At 40.2% G+C, this 20952-nt stretch overlaps 3 protein-coding genes across 12 annotated transcripts in view; 2 read left to right on the forward strand and 1 right to left on the reverse strand.

Annotated features, from left to right (window-relative positions):
• DCX (doublecortin) overlaps positions 1-2006 on the reverse strand; it is a 366408-nt gene extending 364402 nt beyond the window's left edge. For 4 of the 6 annotated variants that reach the window (XM_070605123.1, XM_070605129.1, XM_070605128.1 and 1 more), the window contains exon 1: positions 1788-1943. The gene's annotated coding sequence lies outside the window, so the exon portion shown is untranslated. Of the gene's footprint in view, positions 1-1787 lie in introns of all 6 variants that reach the window. The other 2 variants (XR_011536038.1, XM_070605127.1) reach the window with 1 other exon arrangement.
• LOC103545738 (UDP-N-acetylglucosamine transferase subunit ALG13) lies at positions 1472-13786 on the forward strand. 3 transcript variants are annotated; one of them, XM_070605136.1, is made up of 4 exons: positions 1472-1650; positions 4024-4186; positions 5633-5771; positions 9435-13786. In XM_070605136.1, exons 1-4 carry the CDS (start codon positions 1570-1572, stop codon positions 9547-9549), a joined length of 498 nt encoding a protein of 165 aa, XP_070461237.1. In that variant the 5' UTR covers positions 1472-1569; the 3' UTR covers positions 9550-13786. The 3 variants fall into 3 exon arrangements, with proteins under 3 accessions (XP_070461237.1, XP_070461239.1, XP_070461238.1); XM_070605138.1 differs by having other exon boundaries at positions 1523-1650; positions 4128-4186; XM_070605137.1 differs by lacking the exon at positions 1472-1650 and adding an exon at positions 3385-3803.
• Positions 10111-20952, forward strand: part of LOC103543101 (UDP-N-acetylglucosamine transferase subunit ALG13-like) — a 57527-nt gene continuing 46685 nt past the window's right edge. Inside the window, exon 1 of one of the 3 annotated variants that reach the window (XM_070605119.1) lies at positions 10111-11027. The gene's annotated coding sequence lies outside the window, so the exon portion shown is untranslated. Of the gene's footprint in view, positions 11028-13528; positions 13630-20952 lie in introns of those variants that run through there. The other 2 variants (XM_070605122.1, XM_070605120.1) reach the window with 2 other exon arrangements.

The following is a 20952-nucleotide window of genomic DNA, read 5'->3' on the forward strand; positions in this document are numbered from 1 at the left end:
ACTTCCTTACTTCTTTAATCAAAGTACACATAAAGCATGTGAAAAGAAACACAGAAGGTGAAAATATTGTAAATGAAGAGTTTATGTTCTATAAGTTTTTTCTGCTTAAGTAATCAAGGACATAATAAAAGCAACTTAAATCATAGGAAATTTTTCTTGTAAGACACAGAATCTCTGCTATCTAGGCATATTACACATAAGGTAAAGAATAAACTCTCATATTGTAGGTAGAAGCATTAATTGTTAAAGGAAGCAGGACCATATAAACTGAGGGAGTATTGTAAACATTTTAATATATTCCATAGCTTCTTTTCAGATTCAGGTATTATACACCAAGGCAAATAAAATTCACTTTATAAGTTTTGTCCTTTTTTACACTCTCTCATTTTCTTTTAGAGGATCTGTGAGGTCAAACTGATTTTCACAAAAATACTAAGATGTTATCTGTCTTTTTGACTCTCATCCTCTCCTGAGTATACAGAGGTGTTTTCCAGAGGGCTGTGAGATGCGTAATAATGCAATGGATTAAACACTGAAGCAGATACAAGGATCCAGCTTTCTTCTGTTAGCCCAGATAGTAAGGAGATTTGAAAAATGTGAAACAATGGTATTGTTTTCATGAAAATTTTTGTTTTGAAAAGTATAGTTTTTTAAATAAAAAATAGGTAATTTATGTTAACACGCAATGTGTTCATCATTGCTACTTTCTAATGAATCAATAAATATTTTTAAATTTTCTCACTTTTAGTCTCTAATATGGTAAATGTCAATTAGTTATAACCTGCATTATAATCCACATAAACAAAAGCTCTTTGAGGTTCTCAATAATTTCTAAGAGCACATATAAAGGGCTCTGGCTTCTTGAGAACGAGTTGGAAGAAGAGACCACGCTAACGAGTGATTTTTTTTCTCCTCCCCAACGCCCCAGTGCATGGTTGCATATCCTGGCTGTAAGTTCTTCTATGTGATCAGCCACCACAGCTCAGCAACTGACAGACGGGTGCTGTGGTTCCGCGCCCGAAAACGAACCCGGCGCCAAAGCGGTGAGAGCGCGGAACTTTAACCGCTAGGCCATCAGTAATGAGAGATTTTTTAAAAGGCGCTTTTTCTTTCATATGCCCTCAACAGACTCAAAGTAAAACCGTCGCTCAAATGTATATTGGCAAAACATGGCAGCAAATAAAGACTCCCAAACTTCTGTGTCATTAAAAACATTTGCGGTACGCAAGCAACGAAGCAAACACAACGCTTAAGATATGGTGTGAGGTTTCATAATAATATTCTTAAGCCTCACTTTTGAAAACAATAAGTTACATCTGTCAACTCCCCACCTCTTTATTGTGAGGGTCCCGGGAGCTCCTATATGCCGAGTGCTTACAACAGTGGCTGGCACAGAGGCCGTCAGTCTCCGCCTACCCCACCCCCCGCGGCGACACAGACCGCGTTCCCGCCGCCCCCTGGCGGCCACAGCCGACTTCCGCCTCCCCCGCGGAGCGCGGCAGCAGCAGGCAGCGCGGCCGCCCTACGTCACATCCGGCCCTTGCGAGTCAGGGTTGCGGAACCCTCGCGATGAAGTGCGTGTTCGTTACTGTAGGGACCACCAGCTTCGACGACCTCATTGCGTGCGTATCGGCGCACGACACTCTGCAAGTGAGTGGGGTGGCGGGCGGGTGGGCGGTGGCTCGGCTCCCCGCACTTTGCTCGCCGCTCGCCGCCGCCGGCCTCGGTAACCCTGCCTGACCGCAGCGCTCGGAAAGAAACTCGGGAAGCAACTCGCGAAGCTTTACCTCAGGTGCCGCCGCCGCCACTTTACTGGCTCCTCCCCGCGCTGACTGGGCCCTCCTCCGCCTCCTCTCCTTGCGTCCCCGCTCTGCTCCGGGCCACTCCTCCTGGTCCTTTCCCCAGCTCCTCCTTTCTCCGGCTCCTCCTTTCCCCGGTTTCCCCCCACCCCCGATTCTCCGCCTCCGTTCCTCCGTCGTCGCCCCTCCTCTCAGCGGCTCCGCCTCTCAGGCCGGGCCCGCCTCGCCGGCCGCTCCTCAGTCCCGCTCCCGCCTCGGCGCCGGCGCCTCAGCCGGTCCCGCTCTCGCACCGCCCCACCTTGCCTTGCCCTGCCCTGCCCTGCCCGCCCGCGCCCCACCTGCGTCCACGCCCACCCCCTCCCCCCGCCGCCCTCTTCGTGGCCGGCGCCCCGAACGTCTGTCCGCGCCCTCCCCGCCCCCCTCGGCCCCCTTGTGGCCGGCGCCCCGCGCGTCTCCCCCCGCCCTCCCCGGCTCCCTCGTGGCCGGCGCCCCGCGCGTCTCTCCCCGCCCTCCCCGGCCCCCTCGTGGCCGGCGCCCCGCGCGTCTCCCCCCGCCCTCCCCGGCTCCCTCGTGGCCGGCGCCCTCGTGGCCGGCGCCCTCGTGGCCGGCGCCCCGCGCGTCTCCCCCCGCCCTCCCCGGCCCCCTCGTGGCCGGCGCCCCGCGCGTCTCCTCGTGGCCGGCGCCCTCGTGGCCGGCGCCCCGCGCGTCTCCCCCCGCCCTCCCCGGCCCCCTCGTGGCCGGCGCCCCGCGCGTCTCCCACCGCCCTCCCCGGCCCCCTCGTGGCCGGCGCCCCGCGCGTCTCTCCCCGCTCTCCCCGGCCCCCTCGTGGCCGGCGCCCCGCGCGTCTCACCCGGCCCTCCCCGGCTCCCTCGTGGCCGGCGCCCCGCGCGTCTCCCCCCGCCCTCCCCGGCCCCCTCGTGGCCGGCGCCCCGCGCGTCTCCCCCCGCCCTCCCCGGCCCCCTCGTGGCCGGCGCCCCGCGCGTCTCCTCGTGGCCGGCGCCCTCGTGGCCGGCGCCCCGCGCGTCTCCCCCCGCCCTCCCCGGCCCCCTCGTGGCCGGCGCCCCGCGCGTCTCCCACCGCCCTCCCCGGCCCCCTCGTGGCCGGCGCCCCGCGCGTCTCTCCCCGCTCTCCCCGGCCCCCTCGTGGCCGGCGCCCCGCGCGTCTCACCCGGCCCTCCCCGGCTCCCTCGTGGCCGGCGCCCCGCGCGTCTCCCCCCGCCCTCCCCGGCCCCCTCGTGGCCGGCGCCCCGCGCGTCTCCCCCCGCCCTCCCCGGCCCCCTCGTGGCCGGCGCCCCGCGCGTCTCCTCGTGGCCGGCGCCCTCGTGGCCGGCGCCCCGAGCGTCTCCCCCCGCCCTCCCCGGCCCCCTCGTGGCCGGCGCCCCGCGCGTCTCTCCCCGCCCTCCCCGGCCCCCTCGTGGCCGGCGCCCTGCGCGTCTCTCCCCGCCCTCCCCGGCCCCCTCGTGGCCGGCGCCCCGCGCGTCTCCCCCCGCCCTCCCCGGCTCCCTCGTGGCCGGCGCCCTCGTGGCCGGCGCCCCGCGCGTCTCCCCCCGCCCTCCCCGGCCCCCTCGTGGCCGGCGCCCCGCGCGTCTCCTCGTGGCCGGCGCCCTCTTGGCCGGCGCCCCGAGCGTCTCCCCCCGCCCTCCCCGGCCCCCTCGTGGCCGGCGCCCCGCGCGTCTCTCCCCGCCCTCCCCGGCCCCCTCGTGGCCGGCGCCCCGCGCGTCTCTCCCCGCCCTCCCCGGCCCCCTCGTGGCCGGCGCCCCGCGCGTCTCCCCCCGCCCTGCCCGGCCCCCTCGTGGCCGGCGCCCAGCCCGTCTCTCCCCGGCCCCCACGTGGCCGGCGGCGCGGCGTCTGTGGCGCTCTCCGGCTCCTCGTGCTTCGTGGTTTGCGCAGGCTGTCGGAGGCGGAACGAAGCTGTTCGCTAGGTCTCCCGCCTAGTTTTCGACGCCGCTTTTGGAGTTTTGACCTGGTCTCTTGTTTCTTGCAGGGCCAGTTCTTTCACACCTTGGTCAGCTGGGTCGCTTAATCTGTTAGGGCTAGTGAGGGATCTCGTCAGGCCCGGTACGGAGCAAAGGGTCGTTTTGGAAAACTAACTATAGTCGGCCACAGACTGTTTGGCAGCCGTGCTCAGGTCTGAACACCGACATTAGGGTTTGTTTAGGGTGGTTATTGCTGTTTTTACGGTAGTCTGTTTCAAAGGGCCACTTATTCTTTTTTCCCCGTTGCAGGTAATCAAGAGCCTTGGTTACAACCGACTGGTCCTACAAATAGGGAGAGGAAAGGTGGTACCCGAACCATTCAGTACTGAGTCATTTACTCTGGATGTTTACAGGTACAAGGATTCATTGAAAGAAGACCTTCAGAAAGCCGATCTTGTTATTAGTCATGCAGGTAAAGTGCCTGAGAATCTCACGGTTTAGTTTTTGATAGACAATAAAAACAGATGCTTAACCTTTTTAATGTAAAATAAAATCACTAGAATAACTCATTGTAGCCCTGTAGAATATAATACTTGAATATAGCAATTGAGAACATTAGCGGAGAGAATTTATTTTTTCTGGGTGGTAGAAGGATGAGAAGTTAATCACTGCAGCACGACTTCACAGTAAGAAACTCTAAACACAGAGGGGCAAAATAACCTATCCAGTTATATGAGTAAAGAGTTGTCGATTGAAATTAGTATTTGGGCTTAGTTCTGCAGGACTATTCAGCTAGCTAATTGGTTGAAATGGACATGGAGAAATTGGCTTTGAAAGATTTTGTACGTTTCTTTTAAGTGTGATTGTGAAATGAATGCAGTCAAAAATATTATTTAACAGCCACATACTGTGTAAATCATTGCCTCCTTTGCAGAGAACCATCCTCATCTAATTAGAATGCCAGTATTTTCAGAAGAGCCTTTGGGAAGCATTGCAGTTTTAATTGCTGAATAAGTGAAAGAGGAAGTGTCTTGGTTCTCAAAAAAAGCCTAGTTTGAAGAGAAAACTCATTAGAAATAGATGTTACTAACAGATTGGTGCATTAGAAACGTATAGGATAATAGCTAATAGCTTTTGGTACTGTTCTATATGCTTTGTGTATGTAATTCATTGAATCCTCCCAAACAGTCTTATAAAGTAAGCACTACTAGTATCTCCATTTTACAGATGAAGAAACTGAGACTCAGAGGTTAAGTAACTTGTCTGGTGAGTAAGTGGTAGGCAGATAACAGTCTGGTGCTGGAGTCTGAGTTCTTAACTCCTCCCTTAGCATCGTCTGCCCAAAAAGGCTTTGTCTACTCACTTATCAGTTTCCTTGCTCCCACTTAAAATATCTAAATGATTTTCGATTTCAAAGTTGAATTGACCTAAATATTGTATATATGCACATTCGTGGGGAATTATTCTTTTCTGTTTTCTAGTTGGTACCTCACAGGCAGACTCTTAAGGAGTGGTCAAACTTTTTCTTTATTGGTGCCTGTCACTATTGAAGGCTTGCTTTTTCTACTTGTGTGGGAATAGAAGTGCAGTAAAGTTTCATGTACAGTATGTTGAACCTGAATCTTGAATTCTAGGCCTATGCCCAGGGCATATTACTAGAGGGCAAGTGGCAAGCACTGAATCCTAAGCCATAATATTGTTGGCAGTGATAAAGAATGTATTTTTCAAGTCAGGTTTATAACACTTACTAGAGATAACTGGTAACTATGCTTTTGTCATTTTTGAAGGTATAATTAATAGGCCTGATTTGTTGTTCTGCCAACTAAGATTTTCATCCTTTGAGTTCTAGCTATAAAACTTGGTGGAGCACCTTGACTTTCTTTTAAACTGTTTTAACAAATTTGATCTATTTTTGTAGGTGCAGGAAGCTGTTTGGAGACTCTGGAAAAAAGAAAGCCACTTGTAGTGGTTATCAACGAAAAGTTGATGAACAATCATCAGCTGGAATTGGCAAAGCAGCTGCATAAAGACGGGCATCTCTTCTACTGTACCTGCAGGTATACTAGACACTGATGATTTGACCTCTTAATTCCTGCCTAGCTATTCTTACCCACCTACCTAACCCCGTCTCTCTCTTTGACCTCTTACCTTCTCCTACTTATCAGTCATACTTTGATTTTCTCACCTGTAAAACCTCATTTGTTTATCTTCACTTTGTGATCTCTGTGTAGTATTTCTTTCTGTATCTATGGCTGTTTCCTTGCATGTGAATATTTGAATGTATGTGTGCGCGTGTATGTATATATGTTCATCTGGGTGCACAAGTCTCCTAGTATAATTTTTTGGTTCATTATTTAGATTTTCATTATTCAAGGAAGACGTTTGCTTTTAATTAAGGTATTGGCTTCAGTAAACACTGGAATCCCTAAATTAAATTTATTCATTCATTAATTCAACTACACCTAATAAGTGGCAGGCATTGTTTTAGGTGCGGTGGATACATGGGTAAACAGGAGATAAAGTTCCTGCTTTCACAGTGTTCATGTTCTAGTGGTTGGGGACAGACAATAAACGATTATAAATGAGCAATTCAGATAATTTCACATGGTGAAATGTGTTATGAGGAAAATAAGGCAGGGTGATGTAATAGCTGGGGTGAAGACTGATTAGATAGAATGGCCAGGGAAGGCATGACTGGCTATATGACATGTTGAGTTGAGACCTGAATGACAAGAAAGAGCCAGTCATGTGAAGCTCTAGAGACAGAGGGAGCAGCAATTGCAAAGGCCCTAAGTTAGAAATGAGCTTGGAGTTTGGTGTGTTTGAGGAACAGAGGGAAGCTTAGTGTGGCAGGAGTATAGTGAGCAAGGGAGAGTATAGTATAAGATGAGGCTGGGCGGGGTTAGCTCATATGGGAGTTCTGATTTTATTCTATGTTTAGTGAAAAGCCATTGGAGTATTTTAAACAGGAGTAACTTTATGGTAAGGAGTGTTATTTTCTGGAAGTATATTAGAATTCAACAAGAACTGATCAACATCACAATAGAAGGATGAAGAAAATTGCTGGTTTGTTTTCTATTAATTCTTCTTGAGACGCTAGAAACTTGCCAAAGCGTCAGGTCAGTAATTCCCAATTGTTTGACTTTACAAGCTATCCTAATTTATTGTTTTAAAAAATAAAAGCCTCATAGAAGTATTACAAAATACATATTTTTCTTATAATAATTGAAATTAATTTTAAAATAAAAAATAAACCTTAGAAGAAACTGGCTAGAACATAATAAGCTTTTCTTTTAACTTTACTGTGTCTGTCTCTTAGGCACCCAATAAATACTTGTTCATTCGTTAAATATTTGTTGAGCACCTACTCTTTGCCAGGCATTATTCTAGGCACTTGGCGTACATCAGTGAACAAAACAGATTCCTGTTCTCATTGAGAGGAGACAGCTTCATTGATTGTTTCAGGAGCAATTGTTGGTGTCCTAATCTCTATAATGATGGAGGAGAGGGACTGTCAGAGTGGCTTTGTAATATGGAAACCATTCTTAAAAGTATTGTGAGTCACAAAATGGATCAAAGACCTAAAGATTAGGCCTGAAACAATAAGTCTTCTAGAAGAGAATATAGGCAGTACACTCTTTGACATCAGTTTCAAAAGAATCTTTTCAGACACTATAACTCCTCAGTTGAGGGAAACAATAGAAAGAATAAACAAATGGGACTTCATCAGACTAAAGAGCTTCTTTAAGGCAAGGGAAAACAGGATTGAAACAAAAAAACAGCTCACTAATTGAGAAAAAATATTTACAAGCCACTTATCCGACAAAGGGTTAATCTCCATAATATACAGAGAACTCACACGGCTTAACAATAAAAAAACAACCCGATCAAAAAATGGGCAGAGGACATGAACAGACATTTCTCAAAAGAAGATATGAATATGGCCAATAGACACATGAAAAGATGTTCATCATTGCTAATCATCAGGGAAATGCAAATCAAAACTACACTAAGATATCACCTTACACCCGTTAGATTGGCAAAAACATCCAAAACCAAGAGCGGCAAATGTTGGAGGGGTTGTGGAGAAAAAGGAACCCTCATACACTGTTGGTGGGAATGCAAACTGGTACAGCCACTATGGAAAACAGTATGGAGATTTCTCAAAAAGTTAAAAATAGAAATACCCTATGACCCAGCCATCCCATTACTGGGTATCTATCCTAAGAACCTGAAATCAGAAATCCCAAGAGTCCCTTACACCCCTATGTTCATCGCAGCATTATTTACAATAGCCAAGATGTGGAACCATCCTACATGCCCAGAAACTGATGATTGGATAAAGAAGATATGGTATATGTACACAATGGAATACTACTCAGCCATAAAAAAAGACAAAATTGGCCCATTTGCAGCAACGTGGATGGACCTCGAGGGTATTATGTTAAGCGAAATAAGCCAGTCAGAGAAAGACGAACTCTATATGACTCCACTCATAGGTGGAAGTTAATATATTGCCAAGGAGATCTGATTGGTGGTTACCAGGGAAAAGGGGGGGTGGGGGGAGGGCACAAAGGGGGAAGTGGTGTACCCACAACATGACTGACAATAATGTACAACTGAAATCTCACAAGGTTGTAATCTATCATAACGTTAATAAAAAAAAAAAAGGTTAAAAAAAAAAGAAATCCAGCAAAAAGTATTGTGAGTCAGGGGAGAAGCTAGATAATCAAAATTATGTGGGCTTCAGATAACGGGCATATCTATCAATGGGTAGTTGAGATTTTTAGTGGTTAACATCATTTTTTAAAGAGGAATAAACTCTCATCTTCCTAACTGGTTAATGCATGTCAGTTTTTCCAGATACTTTTGATGAGTATCTTCATTCTAAATGTTAAATAAGCTTTGATTTTATGTCAGTACATTAAAAAAGGGAAAACATTGATTTCGTAAACATGTCCTGACTCTTTACTCACACTGAAAAGGAAGTTGTACAAGTCTCCAATTTATGAATTTTTTACAGTTAGAAATCTCTTTTTTCTTAGATTAATTTCAAGGAAGATACTAATACCATAACAATCAGTAATTTGTTGTATTTTCATTTTTGTTATATTGTTTATTTGCACCAAATCTAGGCTGGGTGGTTGTATGTCTGTTCTAATTTAAGTGACTGGTTTAATTAAATTTCTGAAGTAATAGTTTTATGTTGTGGTTTGGAATCTTATTTCCAACATGCATGGCGATTGTACATTGCTTAATTATATATGAATTTATGGTAGTAAATTACTGGCAAGAAAAGTGATTTCACAATCTTCATGCATGGTGTGGTAGTCTCCCCAGCTTATTGTTCTTGTCTGGCAGCTGTTACTTTTGGTTTCCTTTATTCTGTTTTCATAAATTAATTTTGCTTCAATTTATATCTCCCCATTCCTGAGAAAGGTTCCAAAGCCGTGTGATCACATCTTTCATGAAATAACATTTCTGAAATATTTCAGTTGACATAAGAAAGTATCTGTTAAATTGATATTGACGTGCAGTGCTTTGTATTGCTTTAATCTTAGTATGCATATCTGTATTATGAAAATACATTAAAATTCACATGTACAGTTTGAGAAGCATCACAGTATTCTTGAAAGTTAGGTTCAGTCATCAAGTGGGCAGTAGGTGAATTATGGAATTTTTCTCCCGTGTTACCTAATATTTTTCTTCTTTTGTTTTAGCACGCTTCCTGGGCTGTTACAGTCAATGGACTTATCAACACTGAAATGTTTTCCTCCTGGCCAGCCAGAAAAATTTTCTGCATTTTTGGATAAAGTTGTTGGATTACAAAAATAAACACCAAACTCTCAACACTTTAAAAACACCCCCCAAATGCAACCAATGGAATGTGGTTAAACTAAATATATAATATATATTGGCAGAATAATATAAGTTAATAAAATTCCTACATCTATAGAATGTGTAGAAAATTTTATGATGTGAATATAAGCATTTGAGTCTAAATCCTAATTGCAATTTAGTAAATTCGTTACATTTTTTTTTTTTTTTTACATTGGCACCTGAGCTAGCAACTTGCCAATCTTTTCTTTTTTTTCCCTTCTGCTTTTTCTCCCGAAATCTCCCCAGTATATAGTTGCATATATTTTCTTTAGTTGTGAGTCCTTCTAGTTGTGGCATGTTGGACGCTGCCTCAACATGGCCTGATGAGTGATGCCATGTTCACACCCAGGATCTGAACTAGCGAAACCCTGGGCCGCCGAAGCGGTGTGTGTGAACTTAACCACTTGGCCACGGGGCCGGCCCTCTCATTACATTTTTTTCTTAATCTTCATATTTTAGTAAAAGAAATATGTAGTGAGCATTCACAGGTTTTATCGTAGAAACCCAAGTGAATTTGGAATCATGAAAAAAATGAATCAAATTAGAAAACTTTGACAAGAACCTCAAATGTAGTTAGTTTGATGTTCCTTAGAATAAAAAAATGAAACTAACAGACTTGTAAAAATATGAGAGTATCTTTAGCTTCATAATCCAAGGAACCAAATTAAAAAAGACAAAAAATGATGGATTGTGTTCTGTGAAATAAAAAACTCAATAATTACCTAAAAGATTTACTATCAAGTCAGATGATCTTTAGTACTTGGAGAAACTACTTTTGTTTTGAAGATTAGAGTAGAGTGGGTGTGTTCACTTTTTTTCTTTAAAATATAAATAGAAAATCTTGCCCACTGTTAAAGCTTTACTGGTTTGAGAAAAGTAAATCAAAAAGGACTTACACCCATAGGATTTATTATTTTTTAAGGACCCCCTCTCACAGTGGTATTGAAACATTTACTGTGGCATCATAAAGGAATTTATAATTTATGTACTTATAAAGTTAGTTTTACAGATGAATAAATGATATGATGTGTATATTGGCCTAAATATATGGTTTTAAAATTCACATAGCTCGAGATATGTTATGAATTTCTGATTAGAGTAAGTGGTCTCAAGACCTATAAAATAAACTAGGTTATCCCTAAGTGTTCATAGTTTTCTGCTAGTAGGTTTAGATATACTTCATCCATAAAAATAGAGCATTCGCTATAAAGACCTACTTTCCGTTATACTATCCCAAAATGTTGAATATTCTAAACATTTTACTTGGGATGCATTATATGATGTTTTTGTAGATTTATTTTCCTGATTATGTTTTACTTAGGCTAATATTAAAATAAATTCTTACTAATAGTAGAAGGTGGTGGCTGAGAAGTACTCTGGGTAACAGAAGGAAGCCAACTTGGATTAAAATTTTGCTGAGAATAATCTGAAAAGTGAGTAACCTACATCTACATAGTTGAGAATAAACAGCACCATAATCATAAGTGTATATTATTATACAAATGTATGAAAGGCCCTTTTCAAATCCACGGAGAGAAGTTGTCTTTTCTGGGCTCTCTTTTAAATGTGTTTCTGTAATTTGCGAAAAATTGTGGCTTAAAATTTATGTTGATCACTAAGTCGTTAGTTGTCATGAAAGACTAACAGAGAATGAGGAACAAATGAAAAGGCCTGCTCAAACATCACACAGCTAAAAAGCAGTATAGGACCCCAAATCTGCTTTGTCCTCTCCCAAAAGAATACATAACCCAGATTCATTTGTCAGAGGCTTAAAGCACTGGTGTCAGTTGTGTTTAGTGACATCTCTTAACTCCACCTTGTAAAGTTTTATATTAGTTGTGGGGTTTAAAAATCAAAGGATATCTTAGAATCATTTTGATTTGGCAGCAATCCTCATCATTATCTTGAACAATCCCATCATTTCTCAGATTAGGAAGAAGGACAGAGGGTATGACTTGTCTAAATCAACGGCCTTTGCCAGAGCTGCCACTAGAAGCAGTTACTTGACTCCCAGTCCTCTGCTCTTTCTACTATCGTAATATATGTTGTAAGCTTTTATTTCTTAATGCTTGTTTGCCTAGTATTTGTGTAGTTACTTTAATCCCATCCAGTGAAAGTTTTGTTCATTTCCCGAATTTGTTTAATTTATTTTAGAATTATTTCACACTTCACTTAATCGGATTTTCCTTTGGTGTATGACACCCTTACCTGGGACTTAGAAACCTGTGATTCCTGAAATTTTGGATTCTAGCAAAATGCCATTGGTAGCATTGATACTAGATTGAACAGATGAAGACTTTAAGACAAAGAATTGTAGATTTTTGGAGTTGGAAGAGAATTTTAAAAATACCTAATGCAAACCACACATTTTACAGATGAGGAAAGAGGTTAAGATAAGTTAATTGCCAAGTTTATATCTTATGGGTCCTTATGACAAAATGAATGGTAATCAAGATTCTATACAGTAAAATTTGTTTGGTTTCATTACATGATAGGGCTTAAGGTTCTTGAAATCAGTGAGTAAGTGGAATGCAGTTTATCTAGCAGTTTCCTGTTGGAGCTATTTCGATTTCCAGGGATAAAGAAGCAAAACAGAAAGTTCAGTATTAAGAAATTCACGTGGAAAGGGTTCAGAGGTGCACGGGTGAATAGTAGAAAGTTGATGAAGTGGGAGTAGATGAAAAGTGATGTTAGGTTATAGAATGACCCTGGAAAGTAAAGATTTTAGGTGACTGTGCTTATAATTTGGAAAGAAAGAAAGAAACAGCTGGAAAATTTTGGTTTTAGGTAAGCTAGTATAACCAAGGAACTTGATGTAAGGTTCTGGAACATTTAGAAGTAGTCATTATCTGAGCCAGCCCTGATAGTCTAGAGGTTAAAGTTCAGTGCTGTCACTGCTTTGGTGGCCCAGGTTCGTTTCCTGCTTATGGAACCACATCATCCATCTTTCAGTTGCCATGCTGTGGTGGCGGCTCACATGGAAGAACTAGAAGGACTTAGAACTAGGCTATGAAACCATGCACTGGGGCTTTGGGGAGGGGAAAAAAAGGAAGCTTGGCAAGAGATGTTAGCTTAGGGTGAACCCTTCCCTGCAAAAAAGTCATCTGAAAGTACTACTGAGTGATTTTAGACGCCCTAGAGCACTGTTTATGCTTTTGAAGACAAATCATGTAGACAGGACAGTTTAAAAATGTGTACCACTTTGATAGTTTGAGAAGAGTTTTCCAAGACTAAAAATAGTTAAGGATTGACTAGTAGTAATGTAGATATTTTTCTTGGCCTTTTACAGTCATGTGTTGCTTAATCACTGGGATATCATTCTCAGAAATGCCTCATTAGGTGATTTCATTGTGTGAACCTCATAGAGTGTACTTAAACAAACCTAGATGGTATAGCCTACTACGTACCTAGGCTATATGGTGCTGACCTTATGGGATTGCCATTGCAATGTGGTCCACTGTTGACTAATGTTTTTATGTGGTGCATGACTGTATTATGGTATAAGCGCTTAATCTCTCTGATTTGTTCAAAATATAAAATTTTCAGAGACGACCAAAAATCTGCATACAGTCTGAGAAATGAGCTGTATGGGCAGATTATTTGAAAGTGACTTTGGGGAGAGATTTCGAATGGGTTGTCCTGATAGCTATGTGGTAATCAGTTTTCTGCTGTACAATTAGTACCATGTTTTTATGGGGGAATGGGGAATGAAACATAATGATTAGTTGACACCTGTTGTGCGCTTAGTATCTATCAGGTACTACTCAAAGCTCTTTACACGTGTGAACTCACTTAATCTTTACAATAACCCTATGAAATAGTTAACGTTTGTCTCATTTTGCAAGTGAGAAAACTGAGCTTAGAGCATAATATGAAAAAGGAGTTTTATGCTACTTAAGTGTCCAAAAGATACTCTTGGAATTGCAATTGGAAGGCTGAATTCCAGTATATTTCTGTCATTTCTGGGGACAAGAGGACAGAATATTTGTCATCAGAAGACTACTCCAAGAAATTTAGATTGAATGATAGCCTCAGGTATATGACCTATTTCAGTTTTTACATTGCTATTTAAAGGATACTGTTGGTTACTCATAAAATCCATATGGAGAAACTCCCAATTGCTTTACTTGGTTCCAAGTTATTTACTGGCTCTTTTGTTTGCTCATTAAATATTTGTAATGATCAATACAAATATCTGTTTTCAGTCCTCTTCTCTATGTATTTTTTCTTGGTACTTTTATCACGCCCAGAGCTTCTCTTACTGACTGCTGTGTCTATATTCCTCAACTCTGATTTGAGCTTCTGAATGGTATTTCCAGTTGCCTGTCAGTCATGTCTGTCTGTTAATTCTCTAAGCACCTTAAACTCGATGTGCCCCACACTAAAATCATGTTTCTCCTTTTCACCCTGCTGGTATCCTTACCTCTATTAATGGTGTCATCATTTAGTCAGTCTCCAGGCTTAAACTCATTTCTCTAACCTTTAATATCTGGTTAGTCACAAGTACTCTCAGCTTTACTTCCTAAATATCTCAAGCCCATTTATTTATTTGGTTATTTAGTCTTTTAACATAGATGCATAAGAATCTATTTTTTGTGTCAGCAGAACTCAAGACATTATTCCTGTTCTGGAGGAACTTACAGTCTAGTTGAGAAGGACCTATATGTCTTATTCATTCTTGAGTCCCCAGCCTGAAACACAGTAGGCTTTCCATAAATCATACACTTCTGTAACTTAGTATTCTTTTTTCATTATCTTGATTAGGATTAGGTATTCGTTCTAGGAAACACTATCATCTTGCACGCATTCATTTCATACTGTCTTTGACTTGACTCCAAAGTATCTAGTATGTCTCTTGTTCAGAAGAAAGATTTGGCCATTACATTATATGGTGATGACATCTAAACCATAGCAGTGCTGATTCTGTGTAATATCCTAATGATATTTAAGGGTGTGTCAAATAATGGTATTTATTGGGGATTTTTGGGAAAACATATTAAAAATCAGAGATTTATTAAAAGCAGTAGCTGTAGTGTTTTCCAGCAGAAGATTACATGGAGAGAGGTTTAGAATAACTGCCAAACAGCACTCAAGTCCTTGTTAAATGATTAATTCCTTACATGAATATTCTAGCATGATGTTTATATTGTATAGTTCTTTTAATTCTTATAATTTGTGTAGGTGGCTAGACAATAGGTAGGCAAATAAATCTAGTCAGCTTCAAACAGGAATGTAGAATACATGCTTCTTGACTTTGATATTGATTCTTGAAAAATATCTTGAGGGGCTTTTATACCATTATATACCATCTATTTTGGTATTTCACTTCTGTATCTTTATTGTCTTTATGAATTTTTACCACATCCTGGCCAAAACTATTTTGATTGACACTGTCATTTTATTTTGACGGCTACAGTCCTGCTCTCTAAGTCAATAGTTCTTAAGCTTCTTTGGGTCGTGAAACTCCTCAAAATGTTTCAAACTGTTGCCTCTTTATACACATACACATTTTACAGTGGATTTCAGGGAGTTTACAGGTACCATGAGGCCCCAGGTTAAGAATCCCTAGACTGAGACCAACTTCAGTAGCTTCATTCCTTGGTCATTGTTCATTAATATTCTGATAATGACTACTCCTTTATAATTAAACCCTCTGATTAAATACATTTGAGTTTGGTAATTCCTAATTTTTATGATATAGCACAAATTAGGAACTTTTCTCATCAAGTTTAAAACATACCAAGCAACACATTTTGAAACTAACCGTTAGTAATCTTATACTATTAACTCAGTGTTTATAACCCATAATGTCTTGGGTAGCACTGTTTCTAATTAATAAAAGTAACTAAATGGAATTTTTTTATCTGTATTATTTTAGGATATACTAAATTTATTTGGGAAAGCAATACAGTATTTTGTAATTTACTCATTTACTGTCAAATGTGCTTCAAAATATTTGTTTGCTGAACTGAAAGTCACTGTTGGAATGGTATCTGTGAGAGGCCATACATTGCATCTTTTTTACTATTCATTTCTCCTTTTGTACAGAACATATTGGTGGTTCTCCACTGCCACTATGAAGTGGGTGGATAGTACACTCCCGAAATTTAAGAGCTAAAAACATTCCTAAATTTTTGGCCTGAGTAATTTTCTCGGTCTTAGTTTTCCCATTTATAAATTAGTAAAACTAACTTCCCTCATAGGTGATTTCTTAGACATAAAACCAATTGTGTAGCATGCTTGAAAATAAAAATTTCATTGAAATAATACAATCTTTCTTTGTTAGAGCTTTTGTTTTAAGAAGTAGAGCTTTTGTTTTAAGAAGTAAGAATAGGCTTAGAGATACTTCTCTAGAATTCACAGTATATAGTCTTGATACAGAAAGCAAAGTCTTCATTAAATTCTATGTTTAAATTCATATTTAGTCTATAGCTGGGTTTAGAGAATTAAAGTTAATTTAGAGGTTTAAGTGAGTGGGTCTTTCTAGTGCATCAAAACAAAGAAAAGAATGTTCTGGTCTTTATTTATCCTCCCTTCCCTCAAGTCTGTCTGTCTGTAGACTGATTAGACACTACAAGGATCTTAAATGAACGGAAAACAAGCCACAGTATTTCTGTGCCAATATAATACATTTTTAAACAAAGTACTATTTTCCTAATCTGTATTAGAATGCTTCAGGTAAAAGTGGGGAAGAGAAGGAAATGAAAGCAAGTGGCTCTTGGTAATGTTTCCTCTGTTTTGCATATGTGAACAAGGATCACTGCTCTGAGAAATCAGTTCTTTTGCTTGTCTTTACTGTCTTCTTCCTAAAACTTGAGGAGGAGGTTGAATAGGGCCATGGGACCAGATTTTGTTTTAGAACCATTGTGGTCCCATTCTTCATAAATCCTGCTTTACTAATTCTGGTTAAATGTCCACCATGAAAAGAAGTGACAAGTTCTAGTTTCAGGGTGCTGTTAAAAAATGTTTAAATAAAGTTTACCATTTTATTTTTCAGTAATGAAAGATCTAAAAATGAAGTTCTATAGAGTTGAGCTATTTCCCACAATTGGCCCCATGTTGTTTGGTACTAAAAATAGTTGAAATAAATGATTTAGTATTATTTTAATATTAATTGCCTTTTCTGCAGGTTCTGTCACAAGTTGTTACATACATGTATTGTTATTTTTTCCAGGTTTATTTAGATATAATTGACATATAACGTATAAATTGAAGGTGTACAGCATAATGATTTATGTATATATTGCCAAACGATTACTGCAATAAATTTAATTAACGTTCATCACCACACATAATTACAAATTTTATCTTTAAAATTCTAGGTCTGTTTATTTCATTTGGTAAGGTAAGGCTTATCATTCATTTTTATGTGGGCCAGTCAACTCTGCAATTTGCCAGGATAATAGGTTAATACCCCTAAAAGCTATTTTTATGGTTAATGTTAATCACAAATTTGACCATGTAAAGGGAGGGCAAGTTTCTTATCCACCATTGAGTCACAGAGAATCACAGTTCCTTAGACTTGGAAGAGAGCTTAGAGATCATGCAACCCATCTTCCTTCATTTTATAGATGAGGAAACTGTGACCCAGGGAGATGAAAGTGGCATAACCAACTTCTTGATACTCTTTTCATGGTACCATATTGCCTCTCAGAAACTAAAATAACAACTCAAAAGCATCATGTCCTATATACACTTAGAACTATACCTTGTATGTCACAGATAATGTATGCTTTAAAAAAAGATTCCAGGCATATACCTCATTTAATTGGTTGAAACATGGAGTGTTATTTTAGAATTAAAACTATTAGTATTCATATTTTGTACTACAAAGAATTTTTCCATTTGATCAGTGAAAGAAAATAATTCTAGCAATTAAAACAACAAATCACATTTTCAAGTTAAATTACAACATAAAAAGTAATTATAAAATTTAAGTACATCAATTTCATGACAGGTCAAATAATATGTTAATTTTTAAAGGTTATTTTCATTTTCTTGAATTTGTCTTATTTTAATCTGGCCCCAGAGTACACTGCCTAAAAAGTCTTTAAGGTAATCATTTTTCATCCTATTTTCAGATGTCAAAGGGAGGAACACCATTAGGTTGGGGAAAGCTCCTCTGAGGAGCTGTATTTGAACTTTGGCTTGATTTACAGTATAAGTTACGTGACATTGTTATGGTTCTTATCCCTTATTTTGGCCAAAGAGTAATTTCTTAGTGAACCGCTTTGTCAGGCAGCACATAATAGCAGTCAATACTTAATTAAGCAATTATTATGTACTAAGCACTTGACCTGAAGTATCTTAGGTAATTATTCCAACAACCTTAGATTTGGAACCCAGAAAAATTTCTAGAGCAACATTTCTCAAACTTTGAAATAGTTTAAAATCAGTAGCTATAGCGCATTAAAAACCGTTAGTAACTTGGATGCTAAAGTTACCTGCTTAACTTTGACCTGGCATTTCCCAAACCTTTTTTTCCCCTATGGCAAAGGTAATAAAATCAAGTAATTTTAGTATTCCTTAGAGCCTTTCATATTGGTAATGGACATTTGAACTTCAAAGATATCATTATAGTATGTATGCAGTGTTTCCTGAAATTTTGACCTTGAAACTCTTTTTAGGAACTCTTATTAATAACTTGTGGAACACGTTGTTCTAGAGCACTGGTTCCCAAAGTGTGGCCCTGGACCAGCAACATCAGCATCACCTGAGAACTTGTTAGAAATGCAAATTCCCAGGACCCACCCCAGATCTGCTGAATCAGAATCTCTGGGCCTGAGACAATCTGTTTTATTAAGCCCTTCACTTGAGAACCACTGTTTTGGAGTTTTACAGGATTGGAGTTGTTTGCTGTAGAATAGTCAGCCAATTGGAATTGCAAGTGCAATCCATATTTCAGAGGACAGCATTAAATACTATGAAATGGCTTTCTATTATATACAGGATGAAATCTAGTATTGTCACACAGATCTTTTTTACGAAGTCCTATTTATTAACTAATTTGGGGAACGTAACCTGTACTTAACCACCTCTGAGCTTTTGTTCATATCTTTTCTTTGGCATGTGATTCCTCTCTATAATAATTGTATAAGAATTGGGAGAAATATATAGTTCTAGTTCCTAGTAGTATTACTGATTGGATGTGAAAACTTGGCTATGTTTTGTAATTATTTAAAGCCCGTTTCTTCATCTTCTGCTTATTTATTTTCCCAATTTATTATGCTATTCTGTTTCTTGCTCACTGAATAATTTTTAATTTAATTTTTATTTCTTAAGATAACACATGTAAGTAATATAAAATATTAAGTAGTTCTCCAAGACTTATAACAAGAAGTAGCAGTTCTGTGTCCCACTCCTCCACATCTCTGATTCTGCTTCCTATAGGTGACCCTAGTACATTATTTTCTGTGTTTTGTAAGTGCTATGTTCAAACTTATTTTTGTTTTTTGAATTTAAATATCATCTGTCTTCCACAATAGGAAGTCTATAGATGATATTTAAATTTAAAACACAAAAAAAACAAATTTAGTTTTATCAGTTCTTGTGAAATCTGTTTTGAGTGTTGACATTATGATACTTAAGTACAATATTGTTCACATCTGAGCCATATAGTAAGTGTTCATTGATAGATTCTTTTATATAAAATGGTTTTACCTCATTTTTATTTTTTTCATTTGCAATGTTTTCTATAGAAACATCCCCAAACTCTACAACAGAGGTGTACATCTTTCCTAGTATGTTTGATTAGGTTATAACTTTTGTTTTTCTTTTTAAATGTCTTTGCTGGAGTTCTCTGTCCTTTTGCCTGAACCTAGTCATTCTCTATTTAGTCTTGGGATTTCTCCTTTATCCTTATCCTGGAAATTCCTTTTGCTTCTCTCTTATGTTGAATCTTCTGTTTTCAGGACACTGTGTGCCTCCCTCCTTTTTGTGGTTTAACTTCTTTATTTTGGTTTCAGATATACTCCAGTAGCTTTCTGAGAATGAATGGTAAATTTTTTTAATCTTGCGTGTTTGAAAAGGCCTTCTACTCTCCCATCTGTTGATAGCTTGGTATAGAATTCAAGATTGGAAATAATTTCCCCTCAAATATAGAACTTCACTGTTTTTTAGCTTCTAGTTCTTCTGTTGAGAATTTATTGCCATTCTTATGTGTGATCTTCTGTATGTGATCCATTTTTCTTCTTTGAAAGCTTTAGAATCTTTTCTTTATCCCCTGACTTCCAAAATGTTATTATGTTCATTGCTGATCATCTTTTTTGCTTTCATTGTTCTGGTTACTTCATGGACCTTTTCAGTCTATATTTAGATTGAAATATGGATCAATCTAAATATAGATCATATCTTGCAGTGCTAGAATTTTCCTTATATCATCATCATCATCATTTCTCCCCTTCCACTTTCTTCATCTCTTTTGGGGCTTCCTGTTGGTTAGATGTGGGCTTCCTGTTGGTTAGATGTTGGCTTCCTGGATTGATCCTCTAATTTTCTTGTTTTTTCTCTCCAATCTTGTGTGTTCTGTGAGCTCCCCAACTCTAAATTCTGTTCCTTCTACTGTTTTTTGTTTTTATTTTTAAATTTAAATAGAGCAAAGGTAGAATTTTTTCTTGTACAGTTCTGTAAGTTTTGACAAATGCATAATCATGTAACCACTACCACAGTCAAGATACAGAACACTTCCATCACCCCCACGCATCCCTTCCTGCCATCCTTTTGTGGTCAGCCCTTCCTTGCAGCCCTAACTGCTGGCAGCAACTGATCTGTTTTCCTTTCCTATAGTTTTGCCTTTTCCAGTATGTCATATAAATGCAGTCATACAGTATTTAGCTTTTTGAATCTGTCTTCTTTCACTTAGCACAATGCATTTGAGATTCATACATGTTCTGGTGTGTATCCATACTTCATTACTTTTTATTGCTGAGGGGTAGTCTGTTGTATGCATGTAACACAGTTTGTCCACTCACCAGTTGAAGAATGTTTGGATTATTTCCAGTTTTGGGGGAATCATGATTATGAATATCAAAGCTGCTAAAAAACATTCATGTACAGGTTTTTGTGTGAACTGAAGTTCTCATTTCTCTTCGATAGATACCCAGAAGTGGGATTGCTTGGTCATATGGTAACTCTGTGTTTAACTTTATAAGAAACTGCTAAACTATTTTTCCAGAGTAGCTGTACTATTTTATATTCCCAGCAGCATGATATGAGAGTTCCGGTTGGTTTGCATTGTTGTCAACACTTGGTATTGTCAGTTTTTAAAAAGATTATTTAGTCATTTTAAGATGTATGTAGTGGTATCTCATTAAATATATACAAATGGCCAATAGGCACATAAAAAGATGCCCAACATTA

This window comes from Equus przewalskii, chromosome X (assembly GCF_037783145.1).
Source record: "Equus przewalskii isolate Varuska chromosome X, EquPr2, whole genome shotgun sequence".
Classification (NCBI taxonomy): Eukaryota; Metazoa; Chordata; class Mammalia; order Perissodactyla; family Equidae; genus Equus; species Equus przewalskii.

Excerpts from the sequence above, each read along its gene's own strand:
- LOC103545738 (XM_070605136.1), top strand. The coding sequence starts at position 1,570 with ATGAAGTGCGTGTTCGTTACTGTAGGGACCACCAGCTTCGACGACCTC. Across the intron at positions 4,187-5,632 it reads TCTTGTTATTAGTCATGCAG|GTGCAGGAAGCTGTTTGGAG; the intron begins GTAAAGTGCCTG and ends CTATTTTTGTAG. Across the intron at positions 5,772-9,434 it reads CTCTTCTACTGTACCTGCAG|CACGCTTCCTGGGCTGTTAC; the intron begins GTATACTAGACA and ends CTTTTGTTTTAG.